Source organism: Lottia gigantea (genome assembly GCF_000327385.1).
Source record: "Lottia gigantea unplaced genomic scaffold LOTGIsca_41, whole genome shotgun sequence".
NCBI lineage: Eukaryota > Metazoa > Mollusca > Gastropoda > Lottiidae > Lottia > Lottia gigantea.
Genome location: NW_008709421.1, coordinates 1,939,485 through 1,957,611, shown reverse-complemented (window position 1 = coordinate 1,957,611; position 18,127 = coordinate 1,939,485). Strand labels below are relative to the sequence as shown.

At 34.9% G+C, this 18,127-nt stretch overlaps 2 protein-coding genes across 2 annotated transcripts; one reads left to right on the top strand and one right to left on the bottom strand.

The window, feature by feature from the left end:
• Positions 1–7,121: 7,121 nt before the first annotated feature.
• On the bottom strand, positions 7,122–8,606 carry LOTGIDRAFT_163769 (hypothetical protein; the record flags this gene model as incomplete). The annotated part of the gene is made up of 1 exon (XM_009060282.1): positions 7,122–8,606. One exon carries the CDS (start codon positions 8,604–8,606, stop codon positions 7,122–7,124), a length of 1,485 nt encoding a protein of 494 aa, XP_009058530.1.
• Positions 8,607–11,351: 2,745 nt separating this feature from the next.
• Positions 11,352–12,716, top strand: LOTGIDRAFT_163768 (hypothetical protein; the record flags this gene model as incomplete). The annotated part of the gene is made up of 3 exons (XM_009060281.1): positions 11,352–11,529; positions 11,828–11,986; positions 12,268–12,716. 3 exons carry the CDS (start codon positions 11,352–11,354, stop codon positions 12,714–12,716), a joined length of 786 nt encoding a protein of 261 aa, XP_009058529.1.
• Between the last annotated feature and the right edge of the window lie 5,411 nt (positions 12,717–18,127).

Sequence of the window (18,127 nt, the reverse complement as noted above, 5' to 3'; positions counted from 1 at the left end):
AAAAATATTAGTAATTACAATGAAATGAAAATGAGTTATTACGGAACATTTATACACCTAAATTCTGTTATATTGTCACACTGGCCATGCTCACAATGCAAATTTGTGGTGTATTCTTTTCATTTATAGGTTTACACCAAGGCAACGTTAATTCCAGTTGCATTTGGAGACAATCAGACGATTTTTCATAGATGTTAGGGGTTGAACATCCTGAAAACGCATTCAATTTATAGCTCATAAACGCTCTAGGAGGTTCAATTGTTGACATTTTGACGAAACTTGGTGTGAGTGTTTGCTGTCACCTAAGGATGATCCTATTGAAAATCAGAAAGATAGCTTGCGTTGCAAGGTAACATACGCCCACTGGCAGCTGTCAGAAATAATAAAACAGTCTTTAGTGACTAAAGTATGAATCGGTTGAAAACTGTAGCTTCAATCCTGCTCACTAATTATTTTTAACAAATTTTAACACATTTTAACAAAGTCAAGGGCAATAACTCAAAAACCGTTCATCGAAAATGTGTCAAGTTATAACTTGTCCGAGATCTTATCAATTCCAATGATCACACCAAGATTCATCAGAATCGGTTGAAAACTGTAGCTTCAATCCTGCTCACGAACTATTTTTTAACAAATTTCGACGCGTTTTAACAAAGTCAAGGGCAATAACTCAAAAACCATTCATCGAAAATGCGTCAAGTTAGAACTTGTCCGAGATCTTAAGAATTCCAATAATCTCATCAAGTTTCATCACAATCGGATGAAAACTGTAGCTTCAATCCTGCGCACGAATAATTTTTAACAAATTTCAAGGCGTTCTAAGTCAAGGGCAATATCTCAAAAGCTGTTAATCGAAAATATGTCAAATTCGAAGTTGATCGAGATCTTATCAATCTAAAGCACCACACCAAGTTTTATCAAAATCAGATAAAAACTGCAGTCTCTATAGTGCTCACAAGAAATGTTGACCGACGGACAGGGGCGACGACAATATACGACCACATATTCATGTGGGGGTATAAAAATCGAAAAATAATTGGTATGAGTTATTGCCCTTGTTCTTGAAAATGTGTTCAATTAGTAGCACATAAACACTCTAGAAAACACAATTCTTGATGGATTTTGACGAAACTTGGTGTGAGTATATCTAATCACCTAACGAAAATCAGAACAAGTGGTTGCCTAGCAATATACGCCCACTTTCCTGATACATTTTCAGTATATCAAGGGCAGTCATCTATCTATGTCAAATCATACCAAAAATCTAATTTGTGCAGGATATTGTTGATTTAAACAAACACACATTATTTAATAAAATTCTGACATAAACTGTCACCTTTATCGCCAACAAATTTTGATGAGTTTTTACTACGTCATGGGCAAAAACTCAAATTCTGTTGATCGAAAAATTGTCAAATTCAATCTTGACTAAGATCTCATCATTATAAATGATCATACCAAATTTCATTTAACGAATATCAGAACAAGTCCGCACTTCTTTGTTCCAAACATTTTAAAGAAGAAGACTTTGATAGAACATCGCAGCATTGTTCGTCTTCAGCCATCTGCTATTCCGTCTATTTTTGCTGCATTTCCAGATTATTTCAAGGAGAACATAGTAGCAGTATTGATGTTTTAGAGTCCTGTACTGGTGGAATCCCAGATTTATTAAAAAGACAAAAGACTAAAATTGAAAACCACCCCTTACCAACAAAATACTCTGCACAGAAATACCATGGTTATATTGACATGAGGACAGAGCTTGATGACCATTCCCTTCCGCTTGCAAAGGAAGCGTTAGTGTTTATGGTGGTTGATCTGAAATCTTCCTGGAAATTGCCAGTCGGATATTTTTTGATTAATGGTCTCGGATGTGAAGAGCGCAAAAAAACTGATTGTATTGAACAACTTTATTCAGCTGGTGTTTTAATTATTTCTTTGACACATGATGGAGCTGCAGCAAATTTGTCTATGTTGCAATCATTGGGTTTAAACTGGAACCATCCAAGACATATACAGTCAAGTAACCTAATTTCGTGGAAACCTATTATTCGTGGATTTCTGGAAATGATAAATAATTTGCATGAGCGACCTTGCACGACCTCCGCATTAGTTTGTTTTGATAAACATGGGTTTTCTCTACAATATCAGCTAATAGAATGAATCTGGTAGTTTCAAGCAAGGTAAAATGTATTAATGTATACTTAACAAATACAAAATGGCGGATTTCACTTATTACCAAACGTCACCATTTTTTATCGGCCGAATTTCTTATAATCCCAAGCGGTAATCGGAATTCCAAGTGTCGTCTGCTAGAATATATTTCAACAAATGAAGTCACGTGATCAACTAGTGGATTCTGTGTCAGCAGAAAATTTTTATGGAACACAAAGTGGACCATATTCTTATGTTGTTTCAGTGACTTTTAGCAATAAATCACGCTACGTATCTTATTTTGTCAGTCACTATTTTTTTTTAAAATAGTGGTTCTTTGAAGGAATTGTCACTAGTTATAATGAATTGATATTAAAGATAAATACTAAGAGAAGTTAATTATACCACCCGGTATCCATACAACGTGTTTTTCTAGACTTATTTATAGATCAAACAATGTAGTTCGCAACACACTTGCCGATAAAGGATCAATTTTTGTAAATGATATTATTAAATGGGATTACTTAAAATATTTGAAAGATGAAGAAGGACTTCATTTGGGGAATAGGTTGAGAGCTAGCCATATTGCTTGGTTTAAAAAAGAAAATGAATGTAAGATTAGCTGCTCAGACTTTGAGTGATTTTGTAGCAACTTCTTTAGACTTTTGTTTAAATGAGAAGATTCTAGAATTCGAAGGTTGTGAGGAAACTATTAGTTTTATTCGAATGTTTGATAAACTATTTGATGTTTTGAATTCTAGGAGCTTGAAAGCCTTTGTTTAAAAGCCCCTTTGCAAATGAATAACTATTTAAATGTTTTTAATTTTCTGACGAGTGCGCAATCGTATATTTTATCGTTGCATCAATCGTATAATGGTGAATCAATTATTGACAGTAATCGTAAGACAGGTTTCCTGGGGTTTCTGTTGTGTTTTCAGAGCATAAGATCGTTGTTCGAAGAATTAATTTTATCAGAGAAATATGGTTTAAAATTTTTGTTGACTTACAAGTTCAGTCAGGACCACATTGAACTTTTTTTTGGGAAAATCAGGAGTATGGGCGGCTGTAATAATAATCCAAGGTAAGGCAATTTAAAAGCGCATATAAGAAAATATTGTCCCATAATGATGTACAAGATGTGGCTTCGCTCTAGAATCCATTCCTATCTTAACTGCTACAAGTCGTACTATTAGTACAAATGTTGATACGGTGGTACCTTCTGTAGAAAATCTAAATTTGTCGATTACTAAAAACAGAATGATGGGTGAAGAATTTCAGGTGGTAAAAGATCAGGAATATATTTACGCTCCAAATAGAAATGTATTGTCAAGCTGTTCTGAGAAAATAGTTGCTTATATTGCCGGTTTCGTAGCTTTCAAATTAAAGAAGTCAATTCATTGCGAAACCTGTGTAAATTGCATTATCTGATTTTATGTCATGTTCACCGTTAAATTCGTTGATTGTACTGAAATCTAAATCTTCGCTCACTATTCCGTCTAATGATGTCATTGATATTTGTAAGACTTGAGAAATTTTTTCGGCAATATGTCAGTTGAAGATGTTCACGTGCATATTTGTTTAATGTACAATGTCACAAATTAGTTCAATCTGTTTTGAAACATTATATTAACAAAGATATTTTTTCCTGCCTTAATGAACATATGCTAGAAAATTCCCCTCTCATCCGAGCGCCCGTAGGGCGCGATGGATGAGAAGGATTATATGAATATATAGCCCAGAGGGCTCGAGGATTTACGAATGCATTATTCTTGTTACGTCACTAGAATATGCACGCCAATCAACATTCAAAGAAAGAAAAATTCACGTGCTTGTCTGTGTATACAAGCAGTCATGTGACTAGATATGGGTACTATATAAACCATAGCTTACTGTGATCAATGTCTTTTTTAAAGTAGAAGTTTGTCAACCAAAAAAGCCAAGGGAGGGAGACAAGGGAGGGATCATAAATCCTCGAGCCCTCCGGGCTATATATTCATATAATCCTTCTCATCCATCGCGCCCTACGGGCGATCGGATGAGAGGGGAATTATATTCCACTATAGCCCTACGGGCATCTCAGATTTACGAATGCAATTTTAAAGGGTTGACAACAGAAAAAACAACCAAAGTTTTAAGTCTTTAATATAAATTCCTGAAAACCATCAGCATTTACAGTTTCCCTCTTGTAATACTTGTTAAACGTATCAACATTCCTCCAGCTGGCAGTCTTCATAATATCTGAAATGTTACAACCAGATTTTAATGCAGCTGATGTTGTAGGACTCCGAACTGAGTGCGCAGTGAAAATATTGGTATCGATTCCAGCAGACAACATACATTTCTTGATCCACCCTGCAATGGTGGATGCACAGACACCTCTATGAGTAATAAAGGAAATAAAAAGCTGTCCAGACTTTCTAATGTCTGCAGTCTGTTCCAGGTATTTCCTAAGCGTAGCACAAGGACAGACCTTTACATCTACAAAATTCTGTAAATGAATTGAATATAGAGGATTGTTTATCTGAGAAGTCTTCAAAACTCTGTTGACTCTTAATGAGACAGATGAACCATTGTCTAAGATATTGTTAATATCAAATGCAGTAAGTGTCTGACATCTCTGACCAGTGCAAAGGGACATTAAGCAGACACATTTGTATGTTAAGAGTTTCAGTGTTAGGTTTTCCAAGGGATACAGGGTGGAAAGATAACGCACCAGGACAGAAACATCCCATGTCACCAGATATTTAGGCCGAGGAGGCTTCCTGTCAAATAGACCTTTCATGAAACGTTTGACCAAAGACTGATCTTTCAAAACATTATTGCCAAGAATTTGTAACGTTTGTGAAATAGCTGACCTGTGAGTGTTGACAACACTATATGAACTCTCAATAGATAGATAGGCCAGATAATTTATAATATTTCCTAAAGATGGATCCAACGGATCAACCTGCCTTGGAAGACACCAAAGACACCAGCGGCGCCAGGCGAGATCGTACTGTTTATTGGTTCCAGGTCTCCAAGATTGGAGTATGGTTTCTCGAGACTGCCTTGAAAGGCCTGATTCAAAGAGATGTCTCCGGATACTACACATCCTGTAAGGAAAAGCCTTTTCCCTCGTAGCGGATGCAGAGCATTGTTGTGTGCCAGTCGCAGCAAATCTTTTCTGCAAGGCAACAGAACAGGTGGCCTGATCAGCATGTCTAATAGTATTGGGAACCATACCTGTGAAGACCATGCTGGAACTATGATTAAAGCTTCTTTGACCATGTCCCTCCTTAACTTCTCCAAAACTCTCAGGATCAGGCTGAAAGGAGGAAAGATATATGGTTTAAACATATTCCAGCAAATAGAAAAAGCATCAACTGTAACAGAATAAGGGTCTGGAAACCAGGACACATATGTCTCTAACTGAGTATTTATACGAGAAGCAAAAAGGTCAGTGTCAGGTGCAAAGCATTTCCTGCATAATTTCTGAAAAACATATTCATTGAGTTTCCACTCAGTGGAATAGGAAAAGTTTCCAGATAACGAATCTGCCACAGTATTACAGAAACCAGGCAAATGCTGGGCAGATAGAAAGACTTGACGAGCAGTACACCATAACCAGATATCCTTGGACAGTGGAAAAAGAGTATCACTTGAACCACCAACATTATTAATATAAGCTATGGCCACAATGTTATCGGATAGGATACGAACATGTTTCCCTGAAACCTTACTGGCAAAACATCTCAAGGCATGAAAAACGGCCAGAAGCTCCAAATAATTTATGTGAAAACCAGACTCTGAACTAGTCCACAAACCATTAATATGGTTATTACCAAGAACAGCCCCCCAACCCAAATTGGAAGCATCTGTTGTAAGGACAACTGAAAACTCTGGGGGTTGGATAAAAAATCCATTGTAATCATCCACATTGTGAATCCACCATTCTAACTCATATTTCATATCCCTAGTAAGATAAATAGAAGGATCATAATCTTGATCATTACTAAAAAGGCCTAAAGTCTTATGCTTATCTAAGTAATGAATAAACAGAGGAGCGACAATAATAGCCGTTCTTGAAAATGAACAAAGCCCAATAAAAGATGCAAGTTTACGAATAGTCAGAGTTTCAGATGATAATAAATCACTGGCCATATTTTTAATCTTAATAACCTTATCAGGTGTTAAAGAGACTGTGTAAGTCTCTGTATTGAGCAAGAATCCCAAGAATACAATTTCCTTGGATGGAATCATATTGGATTTGTCAGTATTAATGCAAAACCCGAGACTCTCAAAAAGGTCTGATGCCTTCTTAGTATTTCGTAGACTTTGATCCCATGTTTTAGCAGAAAATAGAGAATCATCAATAAAATAAGAACAAATTATACCTTGTCTCCTTAAATGAGCAAAAATAGGTTTGAGAGTTTTGGTAAAAACTCGAGGGGCAGATGATAAACAAAATGGCAAACAGGTAAATTGATAAAGAATGTTACGCCAGTAAAATCTTAGGAACTTTCTGTGCCCAGAATAAATTGGTATTGAAAAATAGGCATCTTTCAGATCAATGGACGTTAAAAAATCATTGGGTTGAATTGTACGGAGAGTCATACACAAAGTCTCTTGTTTAAAATGCTCATATTCAACAAATTCATTAAGGGCTTTCAAATTTATTACTGGTCTAAATTTGCCATTTTTCTTTCGAACAAGAAAAATATTTGAAACAAACTGTCAGGGATCACTTGAAACAATCTCAATGGCTTCCTTGGAAAACATATCAAATACTTCCTTATCAATCAAAGACATTTCATATTCATTAAAATTTGGTGCAACAGGTTGATATCTTTGAACAGGGGGACTGATAAAATCAATAATGTACCCCTGAACGGTCTCTAAAATCCATTGATCTGAAGACAACTTTCTCCAGTTGGATAAATAGTTTGAAATTTGACCGGCAGAAAATAAATTTTTGCTACTTACTATATTTAAGCAGACTGTTGTGGCTGAGTAGTTGTTTGAGGATGCTGGTAATTCTGTCCTCGGGAATATCTTCCCCGAGAACGCCCCCTTGACCGAAACCTGCCTCTTGAGCGGCCGACTGAGCCCTGGCCTAAAAAAGATCGTCTATTATTAAATCTGTAATTTCTATTAGAATTGTTATTCAAGTTAGAATAGAGGCGATTAGACTGATCGATATCTCTCATACGTGTCGCAACATCTGGGCCAAATAGGGTTTCATCAACGGGGCGACTTGTCGAACACAAGGTGTGGTATCTCTTGCTCAGAAAACGTTTGAGAAAAATTCTCCTTCTAAAGGATAATTCCAACATGGCATTTCCCATTGTAACTATGGAATCAACCACATTATTCTTCACTTCCTGTTTGTCACTCAAGGAAAGTAAAGGGAGGAGGGGGACTATACTGAGGCCAATGAGCTTTTGTACGTCTTGCAAAGAGCTATCCTGAGCCTGGGCCTGTTTTGGCAAGACACTCCAAACGTCACCATCCATTAAAGGAGGGACAAGACGTTTACAATTAACAGGCAATGGATACTTAGAAGCCATTTTGCCAATTTCGACCCTTTTAGATGTGGCAACATTGACCAGATTTAAGATGCTATCCTTAGCTGGTTTAGCAAAGAGATCATCCCCCTGAAAGATTTTTGGAATGTCAAATTCATCAGGGTCCTCAAATTCTTTAAGGAATTCATCATACATTGACTCTGGGTCAACTAAATCGATTATAGGCTCGTTACTGGTGTCGTGTAGTTCGGTAGGAGCACCGGTACGCCTGTCATTCTTAACTTCCTGAACAATAGGAATATTTGCCTGTAAAAAATTCTTCATGGCAGCCATTTCATTCTTCATATCTTGGTACTCCTGTCGATTAAGAAGAACAACACTATTATCATTAGGCCTACAATTACTATAAGAGCTAGTAGTACTAGGATTGTTATTTCGCATCTCAGTAAACGTTGAAGGGTCACAATCCAAATATATATCACGGTCATAATCATGTTCATAATCATAAACAGAATCATTCTGCTCATTGTTAAGTGCCGATGAAAAATCGTAGTATTCACTCGAACCTACTGTACATGGTTTATTACCAACACTGGAGTTGGACTTACTCCCCTCATTCAGATGGCCATGGCTAAAGTTAACAGTAGGCCTAGTCGGCACCTTACGACCCGACTTGACAACAGTCGATCTTACTACATTTGTTTTCCGGGTCTTGGGGTTATTAATGGTCTCACCAGTGGGAGTATTACAATTCCGGCGTTTCCTCGGATTGTTTACTTTTGTTTTCACTTCCGGTTTACCAGAAGCCCCGGATGTTTGCATTCCAACACAAACATTATGTACAGTGGCCCGATTTGAGGGAGATATATCTGTGTCCAAAGAATTTAAGTCCAATGGATCATAACTAATAATAATGTCATTGTTGACAGGGATGTTTGAATCATCCATCGTGTTTGATAAAATAGATAAGACCCAACGGATCGAATCGGAACTAAAACACAATGAAAGCCAGCGGCTTTCACTAAAGTAAAAGTAGAGGACGCTAATGTCAACGACAAAAAGCAGAGTAAACAAATTACTTACGACGTGCAAGGTCTAGCTTTCAACAAGAAAAAAGACATTGATCACAGTAAGCTATGGTTTATATAGTACCCATATCTAGTCACATGACTGCTTGTATACACAGACAAGCACGTGAATTTTTCTTTCTTTGAATGTTGATTGGCGTGCATATTCTAGTGACGTAACAAGAATAATGCATTCGTAAATCTGAGATTCCCGTAGGGCTATAGTGGAATATAATGAAGGTTATAATAATCATTTGGTTCTACTTATTAAATCTGTAGTAGAGAAGTATCTTCAAGTTCACTATTACTATGAGGGTAGACAGTATACTGCTAAGCTTCGAGAGAAAATTTCATCCGAAAGTCGTCAGACACTAAATAGATTGATCATTTTTTCTGGACAATAAAATCTTGGAAGTGATTGTAAAAATATTTTTATGGATAAATGATTAATTTTTATACGCCCACATGAAATGGGGGGCGTATATTGCCGTCACCTCTTTCCGTCGGTTCGTCGGTCCGTCCGTCCACAATTGCTCGTAAACACTCTACAAGGCACAATTCTGATTTCGACGAAACTTGGTATGGTTGTTTGTAATCACCCAAAGATGAACCCTATAGAAAATCAGAAAAATTGAAAAATATTTAGTATTAGTTATTGCCCTTGTTCTTGACACACTCGTAAACACTCTAGAAGGTGCAATTCATGACAGATTTTGATGAAACTTAGTATAAGTGTTCGTAATAGCCCAAGGATAAACTCTATCGAAAATCAGAAAAATTAAAAAATATTTAGTATGAGTTATTGCCCTTGTTCTTGAAAACGCGTTCAATTTAGCTTGTAAACACTCTAGAAGGCACAATTCTTGATGGATTTTGACGAAACTTGGTGTGAGTGTTTGTAATCACCCAAGGATAAACCCTATCGAAAATCAGAAAAATTGAAAAATATTTAGTATTAGTTATTGCCCTTGTTCTTGAAAATGCCTTCTATTTTTAGTTCGTAAGCACTCTAGAAGGCACAATTCTTGATGGATATTGATGAAACTTGGCATGTGTGTTGGTTATCACCATAGAGTTATATATAGAAACTAGAGTATACACTGATAACGTGACCGCGGGCCGACAAGTAGCCTTGTCAGCCATCGTGAGTCAGGGGACTTGACTTGACGTTAAAGCTTGACCTACTTATTGTTTTTGTACACAATATGCCTGAAAGTTGAAGTTGTTACGGGTGTTCTAACACGAGAAAGAAAGGGAATGGCTTAGCATTTCATAGGCAAGTCTATTATCATGATTTAATCCCTCTTTCAAACAAATTTGGCCTAGCCTATTCTATGACGAAGCCAATGAAGGCTCTACAGGCTAGAATTAGAAACTAGACGTCTAGGCTCTAGGTCTATAGACTCTATAGAATTGGCCCACTTCTACTGCCTATAACGTTTAGGCTATGTAGCCATCGGTTTATATATGATTGATTATATCTAAAAGTCTGAAAGTCTCTTTTATATTATAGGCCTCAACTCCCTGACATCTTGTACCTATGGCTTACTAGGCCTAGGTCTAACACTTCACACAAACCTGTAGCTCTCGAATCAATTCCTCTTCGCCACCTAGCCTAAACAAACAATCAAATAAATAAACAGATAAATGAATCTGCCTTTCATGTTTCTACCTCAGGTTGCAATTCATATAGTATCTGAGACTTTTTTGAAGGCACAACAACGTAAGCGTAAGGTATAAAAACATAAGTCTTAATAGGCCAAGGCTAGGCCTATGTACGTAGTCTACTGGTAGGCTATTGAGATCGAACCTAGAACGGCTATTTTAAAAGTCTGGTTTGAATATCCTACCAAGATGTTCTTTCAACCCATACCAGCTAAAGATAAAATTACTTTTACGAACAAAGAAGGTAGTAAGGAAACTGGCACTAAAATCAGGTTCAGAAATGGTCTCTGTTCAGAAGTTTTAACATCGGTCGATATTCAAGAAATAGTTAAAGCTGGCGGACGAATTATTATCGGATGTTTCTGATTGGTATTTCTCAGGAAAAATCATTTTACGTAGAAACAATTTCAAAGAAATAAAAAGATCAATAAAGGGTAGTGGTGTTACCCTACTCAAAAAGATAAAAGAATATATCGGTATAAATTGTTATGTATACCAAGCGATGGATACTGCTTTGTAAAGTGTGTAAATCGAGTTTCAAACGAAGACTACACGAAAGAATTTCAAGATTCCATCAACAGTTTTTCAAAATCAAACAGAAAAGGAGTTATAACAACTGCTAGAATCTGTGAATTCAATAAGAAATTTAATACTTATTTTCAAATTTATATGCCCAAACATAGACATTTTCAACCAAAGAAAGTATCCGAAGAGTTAGATTGGGAGAAATAACAAAACCTTAGGCATTACAGAAATAGAAGATAATTACGATTAAAACGTATGGAGAACTTGTAGAGATGATAATGCGGTAACGCAAGTTTCACCTTTAAAACTAAACGTTTTTCCAACAATTCACGATGATTGTTTATATGCATGGGATTGCGAAACCTATGGCGAAAAAGAAACGCATAAAGCCATTCCTTATTCTTGCACGTTAATTAATTTAGAAAAACTAAGAAAAATGTTAGACAGAATAAAACATAACTTTCCACATTTAAATCCCACTGATAGTGTACCATTATTTTATAATAAATTAATGAATATAGTAGAAATATTTGTGGGTAAAGATTGCATCGATCAAATGTTACAACGTTTAGGAAAAATAGATCAAAAAAGATTAACATTAATTTCTCACAACGGTAGCGGTTTTGATAACTGGATTGTGCTTAAAAATGCGAAAAAACTAACGCAATGTCCACTAGTAACAGCTAGAGGGATTCTGTCTCTACCTTTAACTAATTCATTCACCAATGAATAATTACAGAAAAAATGGAAAAGACAAAAACAAATAATGGGCAACTCTAATTATTTGCAAAATATTAATTTCATATGTTCCTATCAACATGAAATATCTAGTTTGGCGGCATGGGGAAATTCATCTAATCTACCGATGAATTTGAGAAAGATCACCAATATTAATATTGCAAAATAGTTCAGAAGTTTTAACATCGGTCGATATTCAAGAAATAGTTAAAGCCGGCGGACGAATTATTAAAATATTAGATGGTATAGTATACGAAGAAAATTTTATTACTCCACCCTATAGAGATTATATTTTAATTTTGAGAGATCTAAGAAATAAATATAAACGAGAAGGTAATATTGTAGGTTGTATGAAATTATTAGGGAATTCATTGTATGGTAAATCTATTCAGAAGGATATAACTACATCGAGACATTTATGAAGCAACTTTAAAAACCAACTTCGATTCACACGTCAAAAGCTTTCCTGAAAATGAGACTCAATATATCGTTGAGATAAATGAAGAAGAAAAAGAATTTGACTGTACACCTCCTAAATCTACACGACTAACATTTGGGATCATTCGTATTATCTCACAGTAAAAAAATAATGAATAATTTTATTCACGTCCTAGATGGATTTTATAAAAAAACGGAAATATACTATACAGATACTGATAGTTTATACATTTCGTCTAGCAATTGGGATAAATTAAATGAAGCTGGGTTGGTGTCCGAAAATGATTATTGTAAAGGAAAGAATGATTACGGTGATGGTGGAATTATATATGGTTTATATTTAGCGCCAAAAGTTAAATACAATATCATTCTGACTTCCGACGGTATTCTAAAAGAAAAGAAAACGTTTAAGGGTTACTCTAATGATAAGATAGCTGTAGAAGATTATATTCGATTAGATAGTGGACAGGATGTGACGAATGAATTTAAGAAACCATGGGAAAAAAGTTTCCCCAATGGAGTAGTTATTCCAAAGGACGATGATAAACAAAAGAAAGTTTTTAGAAGTTATCTGAATCTCGTTAAGAGAAAAGCACCGGACGATGAAGGAATCATGTATCCTTAGGCGACACCAATTTATAAACTTGGATTACGGGCCCGCCGACCTGCTTTTTTGACGAATCCCAATAAAAATAAAAATGAAAAAATCTATTTTTTTTTTATTCTTACTGTGTCCGCCGATGTAAAAATTTCAACACGAAATCCTAAAGGGACGTAACTTGGTTGATAAGTTGTACTCGCTTAGCGAAAGCGTTCACTGTTGAATGGTCAGTGTTAATGAGACAAAAGGCTAGTTCCACGATGTTTTTGATAACGGTACTACAAAGCAAGTACGACTATGCAAATGAGGTGCCTGCAAATTTCTAAAATAAATCTTGAACTGAAGCTATTTTCATTCGAAAGATAAATTGGTTTGTAATATGTTGATTGTTGGCTAGATAGTTTTAAAATTTGTTGTATTATGAGATTAGTTCTGGAAATCTGGAAAAGCCTTTCAAAAAATAAAATAAACCAACAACACATGATTTGTCATTTGGTTCGTTCCAGTCTGCAAATTTTGTAAAAATTCTCTCATCGGCCATTATTCAATTGTTGTGATGAAAATACATCTATGTGAAAATGTGAGAAAATGAGCATTGAACTCGATGTTTATATCAACGTCTCCATATGTACCGAGGGCCATGTAACAAAACGAACTATAGTGCGTGCCTGATGACGAAAATGTTGGTAATTTGTTGACGCGCTCCGGATGGCAGGACACAGAAGAAGTAACCGTCTCCAGCGTTAAAGCTGGATGAAATAGACCATGAAACTACCGATGTAGTGATTTGACTGGAGATTCTTCTGCATCTGAAACTGAACTGATTAAAGGTGTGGACCAAAGGGTTGCAGAATTTCTCCTCAGTACTGAAGAAGAAGAAATAATCTATGACCTTCGTAAATTAAATGGAGAAAATGGTAAAACAAAATTTGATGCATTTTGGGAAGAGACCCAAAAATATATTGAAGAAATGGTCCCAGCAGTTCATGAAAGACGTCATGGTGAACAGTTGTACTTGCCTTACATTTATCGATCGAAGAGCTAAGAAATACAATTCAAAAACGACTTCCTACTTCAACTGATATTCCAAGCAATGAGTGGCTTCGTCTCCAGTTCTGGCCAAAAAATGTTACAAGCTTGCGTGCTTTACAGACACAGGACGATTTGATTTAAAGTTTGTTGTTCAGCAGAGACTGCTTCGGGCAACCCATCCAGATGCAAAATATTGTGCTGTACAATATAAATATCTTAGGAACTTTGCCGTAAAACTCCGTAACTTTTCAAAATTGATTTATTTGGATGATAAATCAATTGTACCTGTAGGCTAACCAGACAGACCCATTTCAACTGGTGTTAGAGCTCACAACAAAAGTCTTGCTTCTCAAGGATTGGTTTCCCTTGACCATGACTTCCATATCCATGGTATTATTCCATCTGTTTGCTTCATCAGTTCAATACCGGAAGATATAAGTGATTCATTTTTTCAAGGACAGATTTCTGTTACATGTAAAAACAAAGTGTTTGAGGCATCAGAAGCAACTAGGCATGGTACAGAAACATTAAGAGACGTGTATAGTGAAGATGGTGTGTATCTTGATTCACCAATTTTGATATGCTACACAGACGGTGGCCCTGATCACAGGACCACATATCCTTCTGTACAGCTAGCAAGCATAGCTCTTTTTCTGCTTCTTGACCTTGACATGTTTGTAACTTGTCGTACAGCACCATGTCAGAGTTATGCAAACTTGGCAGAATGTGTTAATGCCATTTTAAACGTGCATTACAAAATGTCGCATTGTCAAGAGATAAAATGGACGACTCTGTGGAAGCAAGAGTTAAACATATATCAACCATGAAAGATCTAAGATTAGCTTCTGCCAAAAGTCAAAATCTGAAACAAGCCATGATCAAGTCTGTTGAACCAATTATTCAAATGTTAATGGAGCGCTTTCAAAGATTGAAATTAAAAAATGAGTCAGTAATTGCCTGCAAGTCTGCTACTGGTGATGAAATTGATACCTTTATTAGTGCATTAAAACTGATTGACAACAATTTTGATGTAGAATCGCTTTCCAAAAAATCCATTGAATCGTGTCCAAAAATGATTGATTTCTTTGATAAGCACTGCAGAAAAAGACATTATATTTTTCAGATAAAAAAATGTAGTGAAATTGATGCCCCAAACTGTTGGTACTGTTCAATGTCTCCTTCTCGTCTAGACAAGGATGTGTTCAATGATTTAGATTTCATTCCCGATCCAGTTTTAAATGAAAATAAAACTGAATTTTTAAAATTTGAGGATGTGTATGGCACAGTTACCGATGATTCAGCTCGGCCTTCATTGAAACTTAGTGGTGCATGTGAGAGGGACAAACTTCACAAGACAATATTAGTAACTGCAAAAGTGCGTTCAAAAATCTATTGTGGTGAGTGCAAAAAGCCCAGATGCATGTATTCAAACAAAAAGCTTGACTTAAAGGAAACAAAAGCCATAAGTTCAATACAAAATAGCTCTAATTATATCTGTGGAGATTCGTTATTTCCAGAGGATAATCAGTGTTACGATACTATTATTGTAAAAGAAGGTCTAAGGTGCAGGGATCCAATGGAAGTATCTTATTATAGTGCCAAGCTAGTGAAATTTCCAGATTGTTGTTATTACTGTGCATCAGAAGGGCCACTTGCAAATGACATTGACATTCAACAGTTAAAGTTAAATTACTCTGTTGTCAGATCTATCTGCTGCCAATGTAAAGCTACTGGAAAGGAGCCAGTTGTAAGGGGAGCCAAAAATGTTAAAAAATATCTTGAAAGCATATACAATATAATGCTGTGTGACAATTGACCCAAACTTTTGATGGCTATCTTGTGTTTAATTTATGTGCATTTTCGTATAAGTATGCTACTTGCACTAATTTATTTTGCATTTAATATGTGTTATCTTTCACATTTTAAAGGCTTTCGGCCAATTCTCTTTCCTGTATCTAAGATATATTTTGAGTGTATTTTGTTTTAAAGGCATAATTACACACATGACATATCACCTTTAATCTTTTCAATATATTCATTGAGGCTCAATTTAAGTTGTTTGTTTCCAAAGGATATTAATAAAGTTTTAAATACATTCCTTTTTCGTCTTCTTGAAATGCAGATTTTTTTTTTATTTTTATTTTTATCCCCCCCTGCTCCCTGCTTTTTTCAAAAGATTGCCCGTAATTCAACTAATTAAATTGGTGTGGCCTTATGGTGATAAAAATGAATTGAGTTTGGATGAAAGCTACGAATTTGATGATTTCGATTACCTTACTATTCAAGAAGAGAATGAAGAGTGTTAATTTTTTTGTTTTAAATGAAGTTGAATAACAATTTCCTCGTTACCAAAATCTATAAACCTATTTTTACCATCTTTGATTTCCAGATTTATATCTTTAATCATAAAGGAATTAAGTGGTAAATACGTCGTTTGAAATGGTTTCTCTATAGTATAATTCTATATCCTATCAGTACAGTGAATGTTGGAAGACTGTAAATAATCTGACGTTTGTTTTTATTGAAAAATCCACCGTTTATTAAATTGCAATGTATATTTATGACATCGATATCATTCTCGATATTAGCTTTGTGTGGTGCTAAAGTGGATTGGGTGTATATTTGTTTATCAAATCCTAGTAACGCATTCAATGAATTTTCTACATTGAAATCAACTTGACTATTATTTCTTAATATCAATTTTATTTTGTTCAGATTCAAATTACCTTCGAATTCAATATTGTTTTTACCATTTACACTTCCTCCATATTCAGAAAGGTATTCACTAATGGCTATGTATTCGTAGCTTCCTGGTAGTAAATGTATGGTTTTCAATGTAACTCCATTATCTGTTGATATTTTTATTTGATTATTTTTCTCGTTGATATTTCTAATGGAATTGTAAACAGAGAAATACTTTAATCCCAATTCATATTCTTGATTGCGATCGAATAACTACTCATAATCTAGAGACAATTTAATGTCTGATTTATTTGAGGTGATAACGAATAATTTAATGTCTGATTTATTTGAGGTGATAACGAATAGTTGTTCTTTATTTGACATTTTTATTTCACGCTTTTATAATCATTTTTATCTATAATACCTTACTCTAGGAGTCTTTTTAGTATACAATTCACTTCATTAAATTGTCTGTGTGTCGCTAATATTACTCGTAATCTATTAAGTAGTTCCTCGTTGTTGTCGGATAAAAACGTTATACCTAGTCCAGATGCCACCATATCATCGAATTCGTCTATTTCTTGTATGATTGGATAATCTTCTGCATAATCAACTGCTTCATCATCTCATTCATCATCTTCATATTCATCAGGAATAACTTTAGTTTATAAGTCTTTTGTATCGATTTTGAATAAAGGGGAATTTGCCCTAAATTTTATTCTAAATCCATTAAACAATAACCCCTCATCATCAATGATTGGTGTAATACTCTTTGGTAAATCTGCTTTAGTGTTTGAAAAAAGACTATTAATATCATCTAATGACCTAATTATAATACCACCATATTGATTCGGTCCTGGGTGATCTTTATGAGGTTCTAAAGGAGGTCTATATTATAAAATTAATTTCTTTTTAATATCCTCTTGAGATTTTATTATTGGTTGAAATAGAGTTCGTAGATTTTCTGTTAATCCAAGTGTTGTTATTTTCGACTTGGGACTTTTATTCTTAGCTTTGTCATATTCTGTATTTCTTTTTAAAATATTATTCCAATCGCTACTCATTTAAAAAAAAATAAAACATATGTCGATCATAACTCTTTCACCCGCAGGTTTTCTAGTATTTACAAATACATATCCATGATCATCTCGGTTTCTCCATTGAGCTTTACATTCTTTTTTAAATTTTTTATATTCCGTGATTTATCGACTGAATGATTTGAGATAAATCTTTATCGTTTAATTCAAATAATAAAAAACAATTTGCAGTTTTTCTAATGAACATAGAATCCATCCCGTAAAAAGATTTGGATTGGTATATACAGTGACAGTTGTGATGTCTTCCTTTGGTGAAGAATTCTTGTTGAACAGTTTGATTTATTTGCGCTACGCAGTCGTCAAACAATATTAAGTTCTTTTGATTGCTATCAATATTAGACAAGTCTAGATCATTAACATTTTTCGTAAGAAAAACTTTTATATCTGTTGGATTGAAAGATGGATTCTTTGCTTTAATGAAGTTTTCTATGATATCTTTTACTTCCACTTCTTCTTCGTTTTCTTCGTAATATTGAAATACGTCTTGAACATCTTTCTTTGGTAAATATTCTAAAGCTTTGAGGAATTAATAATACGATTGCTCTGGTGTTGTTGTGTAGATATATAGTGAATCGAAGTCTAAAAGCTTTGGTGTTGTCAACATGTTAAAAGTGAGATGAGTTT